Below are 10,607 nucleotides of genomic sequence, written 5' to 3'. Positions count from 1 at the left end.
GTTAGAAGGATGTGTGGTCAAAGTATCATTTACATAGATGTATCCACAGTCACATTACCTATTGAATGATATTATAGTTTAATAGCAGGTCAATAATTATGTTCTGGGTAAGGGGTTTGCATCAGCATATTTACATGTTACAACATTTTCATTCCAGGTAAAATATTTTTTTGTTTTTTTGTTTGTTTTTTTTGCACTCCCCATAGAAAGTGATGGGGGAATAGTTTTTTTGACCTGTTGCTATGGGGTTTGGTTATTTTTGTCACCAAAATTTAGTTATTCTTCTTGTCACTATTTTCTATTTTTGTGACCAATAATCGTAATAGGATTGCAATCTTGTAAATACCTTATACTTAAGGAAAACTGAGTACTGTATATGTTAAGCATAAATGTATCACTGAATTCTTGGCATTTGGTGTTACAGGTGTCAACTTAGCTTATTGGTTAATAGTAAGAAACAACTCAACTGTCTGCAGGAATATGTGTTCCCATTTGAAATGGTGGAAGAGTTAGGGTGTATCTATAAAATAAAATAATGCATTGTAAAGGCTCTAAAATGCTAGCGATTTAAAATGTTTTTTTTTTTCCCTAGGGTCTCTTTCAATCCAAAGGGATGGAAATAACCACCACTGTAGTAAACAATTCTTTATCATTCAATGGTAAGTTATTTGTAAACTGCCTTTCTGTTTTATTTGTATTTCCAAAATGTGTATTAAGGCCATAGACACAAGCAGCATACAGTAAACAATGCAGGTGTTCAAATTATTCTACCTTATTGTATTTATCCCTCTGTCCCACCAAATTGGGTGCTTTGTCTCTGTTACAATAAATATATGTTTTCCTTCATTAATTCATTGTTAAAACTCTTTCTAACTCCATAAATAAGATACATATTAGGTATGATTTCCTCACTGATGATAAGATGACTAAAAACAAGTGGATAAAACACATTATTTTAATGTGAAGTGGTATATATATAGACAGGATTATACATTTTATTTTTCACTGTGCCTCAAAAAAACTATGTATATTAGCTATCCTGCTGAAAGAAAACCTCATTATTGATTACTTAAATTAAGCTTGTATACTAATTTATTTGTGATTCAGACAGAGCATACCATTCTTAAAAAGTTTCCAATTTACTTCTATTATCAAATTTCACATGATATTATAGGGCCTATTTATGAAATGTCTGTCCGGCATGATCCGATCAGCGGATCATGTCCGACAGACATCGCTGAATGCGGAGAGCAATACGCTCTCCGCATTCAGCATTGCACCAGCACCCCCTGCAGATTTGTGGCCAATCTGCTACTAGCAGGGGGTGTCAATCAACCCGATCGTATTTGATCGGGTTGATTTCACGCAATCTCTATCCTTCTCCTCAGAGCAGACGGACAAGCTATGGAGCAGCGGTCTTTAGACCGCTGCTTTATAACTGGTGTTTCTGGTGAGTCTGAAGGCTCACCAGAAACACAGGCCCTTCAAGCTGTATACAGAGCTTGATAAATGGGCCCCTATGTGTTGAAGCAATACCTAGGTAGGCATCTGGAGCATTACATGGCAGGAAATAGTGAAAATTCATAACATTCTTCAAAAACTGCTGCCATATAGTGCTCCAGAAATGGGCCGGCTCCTGAGCTTATGTCCCTGCTTTTCAACAAAAGATAACAAGAGAACAAAGAAAATGTTATAATAGAAGTAAATTAGAAAGTTCTTTAAAATCACATGCACTGTCTGAATTATGAAATAAATATTTGGAGTTTTTAGAACCCTTTAAGACTCTTTCTATAGAAATTTGACTGTTATCTTGTTTTTCAGTCCAAAGTTGATCTCACCTCTTAGCACTGTGTATAAAGTTTTATGATGTTCTTAATGAATACAGAGAAATATAAGATAAGTTACCAAATGTTGTTGTTTCTGTAGGATCTTCCTATAGGATAATTCATTTTTGTATTGGGAGTTATCCAAACTGGTAATATGATTTGAAACCACAAGAAGCTAAATGTGACCCCCATTGTTTACTTTTGCTGATGTTATTTATTTATTTAATATTTTTGCCTCGTTCATTTAACAAGGGTCCATAAGCCTCCTGTTGTAATTTTTTTTAGCAAATTTGGCTTGCATGTAAGTCCTTAGGTGGGGTGACTCATGAATAACTTAATATGTTAATCAATATTTAACGGTTTAATAGTTGTGGTGTTGACACATTTCTTAGTAGGTATCACATCACTGGACTGCAAGGAATCTTTAGCTGTTTTTTATTAAGTGAACCGTATTCTCTTTTATATGTTTAATACAACGTTCTAATTTAGATATTGGGGTAGATTTATTAAATGTCAAGCAGACATGATTCGCAATAGCTAAATGCCGACAGCATATGGTTGCATATCATTGTACAAGCATTTCACTAGGGAAATGCTTGTGCATGCTGCCCCTTGTTCACTGGCGGGCGATTGGACGCTAGCAGGGACTGTAAATCAACCAGATTGTATCTTATGACTGCTGCTTCTTAACTTCCGTTTCAGACTCGCCACTTCTTAATAAATGGAGCCCTTAGTCTTTGAGTATTTTGAGTGGTTTTTTTTTGGTTAGTGCTGTTTTAAGAAAAAATATAATACTGATCATTTAAACCTATTATGATTGGTCTTTTCAAAAACAATTGTATTGATGAGTTTATTGGATGCCATCAGTGTCGTAATGTGGGTTGTCAGCACCCAGGGCAAGGCAAGTATTGTGCCCCCTAATCCATTAGCACTGACTGACCCCAACTTCAAAAAATAAATAAATAATAATAATATATATATATATATTTTAGATTGTAAGTTCCCACAGGAATAGGGCCCTCAATTCCTCCTGTATGTGTTTGTAAATTTTGTCCTGTGTACTTGAAGTTTTATATTGTTTTATTTAAATGAACTGTATCCATGGACAGCGCTGCGGAATATGATGGTGCTTCATAAATAAAGTATAATAATAATAATAATATATATATATTTATTACCTGGCACCTCTTTATCTACAGCTTGCCAGTGGGAAAATTAGCTTTTTAACATTGCAATTACAGCATTCTTTGAATGCCTGTTATTTAGGCAATAGGAAACTGATCTACAGTACACAGTGTGTAGAAACCTTTGAGATCAGGTTCCTATTGCTTAAATAACAGGCATTCAAAGAGTGCTGTAATTAAAAGTTAAAAAGCAAATTTTCCTACGGGCAAGCTGTAGTTAAAGAGGTGCCAGGTAATCCTTTGAGCTAGAGAGGTTAAGAAAACCAATAAAGCAGTATAAAATTAGCAAGAAGAGATCAAGGATCATCAAGATCAACAGATAATGGGTGCGTGGTAAAGGGGTAATACGCATTGAATAGAAATAACAAGCAATCCCACATCCTTACTTTATCGTCGCTCTGCTCTAGTGCTCTTCTTCTCTCCTGACCTGCGCGCTGGGACGAATTGATGTACCACCAGGATGATCACTTCCTTCCTCCTCTCGATGAGACATGATGCTGATCGCCGATCGGAAGGTGCGACCATGACGTCACCACATTCCTGAACGCACACCACGTGACGGGTCGCAGAATCTGAATGAACAGCTGAGCAGCCTATCAGATTTTTTAGCCTTTGCCGAAGCGCTGCTGTTCTTTTATCAAGCGCTGCATGGATGTGACAGTGAGACAAACAGAGAGCGGTGGTGGAGCCGAGCACCTCATGCGCTCCTAAGAATTAGGAGTGCCCCTTTGCCCCCCGCCCCCCACGCTACACCACTGGTTGCCATTACAGAACATTTACAAATATCCAAAAATGCTTGAAGAATTAAAGTTTCAGCTGTCCACTAGTGACCATGCTCTGGTGCTTGAATATTAATCTCAATCCGCTTTGTATGTATGCAAATGAATGTTTGATAAACAGCATTATTAGCATATTTCATTACATAAGTTGATACTTCAGGTTCTTTCACTCAGGTAGAATTTTCTAGATTACTTTGGCACCTTTCAGAAATATTAACAAACATTCTTAAACTCTTTCTTATATGATGTTGGAGATTTTTCAAATATTAAGAGTTACATTAAGCTCTAGGACCTAATTCTCTAAAGCTCTCCACATTAAGCTCTAGGACCTAATTCTCTAAAGCTCTCCGAATAAGATTATATAAATTGATCCTCAAGCATTGTGAGATCCTTCAGAAGAGGCTAATTTGATCTGTCTCTGTAAGGGATTTTTCTTGCATTTTCTGGATATGAAGGAGATACAGGTACAGTACAATAAAGTACTGAATGACCTAAAAGTTGTCACACATTCTCATTATTTTATTTCATCAATTGTATTCGGGTGAAATTTGCTTAAAATTCCAGATATACTTATTTAGCTAACATGCCAGAAACATAAACTAAACTAGAAGCAGATAAGTTAAATTGTTGTGAACATTTTTCAATTAAATTTATATTTGCTGAAAACTGATCATTTGTGTTAGTGTCAGGTGTGTTTTCTCTGACTCTTTTCTCAGAGAATTCAGTGAGTTCTACCCCCATCACTTCTCTACAAGCTGGAGAGTTTTTGAGAATCAGGTCCTTCGAGTCAGACCAATCATATTTACCTACACAGCTGTTTCATTTCATTTATTTGAGCCTTTTCCATATTTGCCATGGTGACAAGAATGTAAACCCCTTACCTGTCTAACTTACACACATTCTTCTCTATTAACCTAGCATCTAATACTGTAGCAAAATAGTTATCATTTTCCCTGATGTGAATAGCAGAATGAACTATTTTAGCTTTACAGGGTGCATATATTTTCTTCAGGGTAATAATACATTCTTTATAATTTTAGTATTATTTGTTGTCACTTTCTTTTATATAGCAGCAATACACAAGAGTATTGCATACATGAAATAATAGCTTTAAACAGAAAATGAACAAATGAGGGGAAGACCCTGCAACAATCATAGTCAGAAAATATCTGTTTGCTGCTGCTTTTATTTAAGGACTCAAAGGAATGTTCAGATTGTGTACAGTTGTAAATTCCAAAATTCCTAATCAGTATTATTATTATTATCGGTTATTTGTAGATCACCAACAGATTCCACAGCGCTATTTATGTGGAAGATTCTCATGGCCCACAACTAGGTGGAAACTAGATAGGCCTACATTACAATTGAAGCATAAAAATGTTAGTGATATAATGCTCTAAAATCACTAGAAAATAATCGAATGTGCTTTAATTTTTACTTTCATATTACAAGTTGAGAGTAAAATGTCAATGTTCAAGCAAAAGCCTAGGTCACGCTGAATGTTGGATAGCGCTGGTGCGCTAAACGTTTGCTTGAGCTCTAACATTTTACTCTCAACTTGTGATATGAAATTTAAAATTAAAGCACTATGGATTGTGTTCTAGTGATGTTAGTGTTTTCTTTCCACTTGTAAGCTATGCCAAAAATTGTATTGCATGTGATTGGGTTGCCTGATTTTTCTTCTTAACATAAACTAATTGTATATTTAGGTTCCATTGACTTCTGTGGGGGAGCACTGGAAAACTCAATGTGCTATATGAAAACCCAGCTTGTTTCCTTATGCTCACAATTCTTTTATTACATATAATGAGTTTATATATATATATATATATATATATATATATATATATATATATATATATATATCCAAATTAATAGAGAATCACTTCAAACATTGTCCAAATATCTTTATCAGGCAATCATTAAACAAAAATATTCTGTATTATAGCCACATCAACCATGTCCCTATATTTATAAACAACCCAGAGTTAACAGCACTCACTACACATTTATAGTGTAGTAACAGTACTTATTTATTAACACAAGGCACCACATGTGAATAAAGAATAATTGCTTCTACACTGTAAAACCAGTGAGTGCTGTTGACTCCGAGGCCCCCATTTATTAAGCTGCAGCCGCCAGTTAGGAAGCAGCGATCATCAGACTGCAGCTTCCTAACCAGTACGCCAGCTATTAGCTGGCGGAATAAATCACCCCAGGTGCATTTGGCCAGAGGTGATTGACATCCCTACTAGAGCGCCATTGTACAATGTTAAAGACGGGCTGCATATTGCAGCAATCACATTTTGTGATCCTGGGAGGGCAGATTCACTTGAGCAAACACTGTCCATCAGGCAGATGCTAAATTCTATTTATATTCATATTACCAGGGTCGAGAGTCCTTTTACTGTTTTATACTGCATTCCCTTCTCCTTCTCTCTGTACCCGGAATATTGAGTTTTCTGTGAAAGATATATACACATATCTAGGACTTCTTTAAAACTAAAATACTCTTTAGATTAATGGATATCTTCACAGTCAGAAATAACCTATTAGACAGTATGGACATACTGTTCGTCCTAACTGTATTCAAAATATGGATATTAACTTTACTGAGACACTAAAGAACTTAGAAGATAAATTGATCAAAGAGCTTAAATGTAAAGCAGAACTAGCATACATACAAAAATACATAGATGGGGAAATGGTCCCTAGGCGTCTGAGATTAAAAAAGAGCTGTACCTCACAATAAGACAAAGAACGCAATATAGAATAGTATGACGTCTTAGAAAAAAGCATCCATAAATCCATTGAAAATAGTTGTAATATCTAGAATTAGAACACTTGACATTATAGGAAAAAACATAGATGATTATAAAGAAAAATTATCAGGATATATAGAAGATACGCTTTTTAAAAATAAACAAAGGGAAATGATAGACAATATTACTAAAATTAGAAAAGAAGTCATCAAAATGAAATGGAAGAAATACACTAGAGATGAGCAGGAATATTCAAATGATGAGAATAAAGAGAGGGACAACGCACAGATCTTAATACAAATAGTGGACAAAGGTTTCCAAACAGAAACAATATAGTTAACAAACTTTTACAAAAAGGTACCAAAACTCACAGTTCACATACAGATAAAAATAAACCCCTAGAATTGAGGAACAAAAACAATGAACAACACAGATCTAACTTTAATAGAACTGTAAACAATCCATACTACACTAACCAGAGACAGACATATAACAATAACTATACTAGGCCTTATGAATACCAGAGAGAATATAGAACCAACTTTAGAGAAAGTGAAAATTACAACGCTAAGAAGTGGTACCCCTGCAGGAATGAAGAACAGAACAGGGATAGGGAATACAAACCCTATGCATACGCAAGAAACAGGAGAACAAATAATACTCATATTAAAGATAATCTATACCAAGAACACCCACTGGAGAAAATCCCTCACAGAAATCGATTTTAAATACTCTATGAATTAAGGGTAGAAAGTTATGATCAGACTTCAGTTTTAGAGGCGAGAACCCCAAAAACAGGAACTTCTTGAGGAACAGAGGCAGGACACCCAACAGGAAGAGTCAAGAAAGGTAAAAAGAAGATTAGAGGAAGAAGAGTTAGAGGAAGAAAGATTATGGAACACAAGACAGAAATAGACCATACAAAAGGGATTTTTAATCTAAGTTGAATAGAACTTAACAAAGAACAAACTCTAGTTCTTAATAAAGGGATATCATTTGCACCCACCTTTAGAATGAACACATTTCACACAATGATAAATATTAACCAATATATAAATAAATTAAACATTAAAAAGATATTTATAAAAGAATCCCTTAGAACATACAACCATCGCTTCAAACCCCAAGACTAATTAATATATACACAAAGAGTTGAAAAACAAATCTAACTTTTACCCTACACAAGAGAAAGGGAAATCTTGATGAATTTTGGGACTTATTAAAACTTACCTTCTCTCCTGAGATGCTCTGTAAGTGCCCTCTTTGCGCTCTTTCTACTATTTAAAAATAGAAAGAGATATACACAAAATCAAACAAAAATAGAGAATGAAACCTTGCAAAATCTTAAAAACAATCCAGAAAGAGGCTTACAGATTGTTAGATGACACCACCACATACATAATATTAAAACACAACCCAGTCAACGACCAGGCTAAAAAACTAGATCAAATATTGTATTATGCTAAGGGAGAAAATATAGTAAATGAAAAAGAGTTTCAATTCTTAAAAAATCTACACCAAGGAATGCCCATCTTTTATTATCTCGCCAAAATACATAAAACCTTAGAAAATCCACCTGGAAGACCGATCATATCCGGCATCAATTCAATCACATCAAATATATCACAATACGTAGATATTTTTTTAAAAAAAATATGTTGTACAACTCCCTTCCTTCATTAGAGATTCCACACATTTATTCAATATTTTGAAGGATATCAAGTGGCAAGATGACTTCCTTCTTGTAACTTGCGACGTAAACTCCTTATATACAAACATTATACACTCATTAGGTTTGGAAGCTACAAAATATTATCTACATAGAGACAATGATCTACCAATTGTACAAGCAGATTTTCTACTACAATGCATTTTACTTCATTCTAGAAAACAACTATTTTAGTTTCAATGCAGAATTATTTTTGCAAATAAAGGGAACAGCAATGGGCACAAGGTTTGCACCCAGTTATACAAATCTATTTATGGGTCTATTCGAACAGTAACATGTTTTGAACTCTAACTGGTATGCAAACCTTGTGCTTTTAAAACGCTATATCAACGATATCATTATAATTTGGAAAAGGGGTCCAGAGCTATTTGATTTATTTATGGAGGATCTTAACTTTAACGATTAGGGTATCTCTTTTACACATGAATTAAGTACAACAAATATTAATTTTCTAAATCTCACAATAGAAGTCATAGATAAAAATAAAAACAAAAACCTTTTTCAAAAAGGTTGACGCCAATAACTACGTGCACTCAACAAGCTGCCACCTAGAACAATGGAAACTCAATAGCCCAAAGGGACAGTTTTTAAGGTTGAGAAAGAACTGCTCATCTCTAGACGATTATAAATACCAAGTAAAAATTCTAGAAAACAAGTTTACAGAAAGAGGCTATAATACTAAATTAATCACTGATGCAAAAAAAAATGCTGAAAAAAAGAAATAGAGAGGATTTAATATCTAATGGACAACGAAATAGGAAGAATAATACAGAATTTGACACTGCATTTATCATGAATTGCAATTCAGACCATAGATTAATGAAGAAAATCCTAAATAAACATTGGCACCTAATAAAGAAAGATCCAATCCTTAGTGAAATTGTAGGAAATACACCAAGGCTAATTTACAGAAAACCAAAAATACTTAAAAACATTCTTGCACCTAATGATTTCAAAAAAAGGAAAAAAAGATGGATACTATACAGATCTGGAAGGAAACAAACTAGAAGGTATTTTTCTGTGCCACTCTTGCAAAGCTTGCAAATTTAGCAATAAGTGCAAAATAGTGAACTCAAGCCAAACCAACTTCAAATTCAGAATTAAAGATATCATTAGATGCACTGATTGTAATATTGTCTATCTAATCCAATGTCCTTGCAATAAACAATACTTAGGACAAACGGGCGTCACCTACGTGATAGGATCAGACAAAATTTACTGAATATAGAATGGGGTTTTGAGGACCATTTGCTTTCAAAACATTTTAAAGATCATCACAATCAGAAAACAAATGGGCTACTTTATTGGGGTCTAAATAAAGTGAATTCCCAGAGAGGAGGCAATACAACCAAGGACCTTCTATACACCGAAGCAGAACTGATTGTAAATGTTAATTCCCTCACCCCTAAAGGGTTAAATGTTGAATTAGACCTAAACCCCTGTCAGGATAGGTTAAGTCCAGAGTTAGACCCAAATGCTAGAATGAGGGTAATAACACCCTAGCACAGTGAGTATATACCAGGATCTGACCCTGCGACAGCTACAGTATGAAATACTCACAGAGATTGGCTGGAAGATGGCACAGCAGGGTCAGGAGAAGAAACTTTGTGTAGATAGGGTTAATCAAGAGAGTTGTCAAGTAAGCAATGTCCAGCAACGTGTAATCAGGCAGGTAGGGGTTAACCAATAGAGTAATCAAACAAGCAATGTCCAGCAATGTGTAATCAGGCAGGGTTTAACCAATAGAATAATCAAGCAAGCAATGTCCAGCAACGTGTAATCAGGCAGGCAGGGGTTAACCAATAGAGTAATCAAGCAAGCAAAGTCCAGCAACGTGTAATCAGGCAGGCAAGGGTTAACCAATAGAATAATCAAGCAAGCAATGTCCAGCAACGTGTAATCAGGCAGGTAGGGGTTAAGCAGTAGAGTAATCCAACAAGCAATGTCCAGCAACGTGTAATCAGGCAGGTAGGGGTTAAGCAGAAGAGTAATCCAACAAGCAATGTCCAGCAACGTATAATCAGGCAGGTAGGGGTTAAGCAGTAGAGTAATCCAACAAGCAATGTCCAGCAACGTGTAATCAAGCAGGCAGGGGTTAACCAATAGAGTAATCAAGCAAGCAAAGTCCAGCAACGTGTAATCAGGCAGGCAAGGGTTAACCAATAGAATAATCAAGCAAGCAATGTCCAGCAACGTGTAATCAGGCAGGCAGGGGTTAACCAATAGAGTAATCAAGCAAGCAAAGTCCAGCAACGTGTAATCAGGCAGGCAAGGGTTAACCAATAGAATAATCAAGCAAGCAATGTCCAGCAACGTGTAATCAGGCA

The 10,607-nt window shown here is 35.3% G+C and overlaps 1 protein-coding gene across 1 annotated transcript in view; it reads left to right on the top strand.

Moving 5' to 3' along the window:
* Positions 1-596: 596 nt before the first annotated feature.
* Positions 597-10,607, top strand: part of LOC128655331 (G-protein coupled receptor 35) — a 95,700-nt gene continuing 85,689 nt past the window's right edge. The window contains exon 1 of the mRNA XM_053708982.1: positions 597-659. Coding sequence (XP_053564957.1) covers positions 614-659 — 46 coding nt within the window. The 5' untranslated portion in view covers positions 597-613. The remainder of the gene's footprint in view (positions 660-10,607) is intronic.

This window comes from Bombina bombina, chromosome 4, assembly GCF_027579735.1.
Source record: "Bombina bombina isolate aBomBom1 chromosome 4, aBomBom1.pri, whole genome shotgun sequence".
In the NCBI taxonomy this organism is placed as follows: Eukaryota; Metazoa; Chordata; class Amphibia; order Anura; family Bombinatoridae; genus Bombina; species Bombina bombina.
Note: the sequence above shows the minus strand (reverse complement) of the source record. Positions and strands in the feature narration are given on the sequence as shown.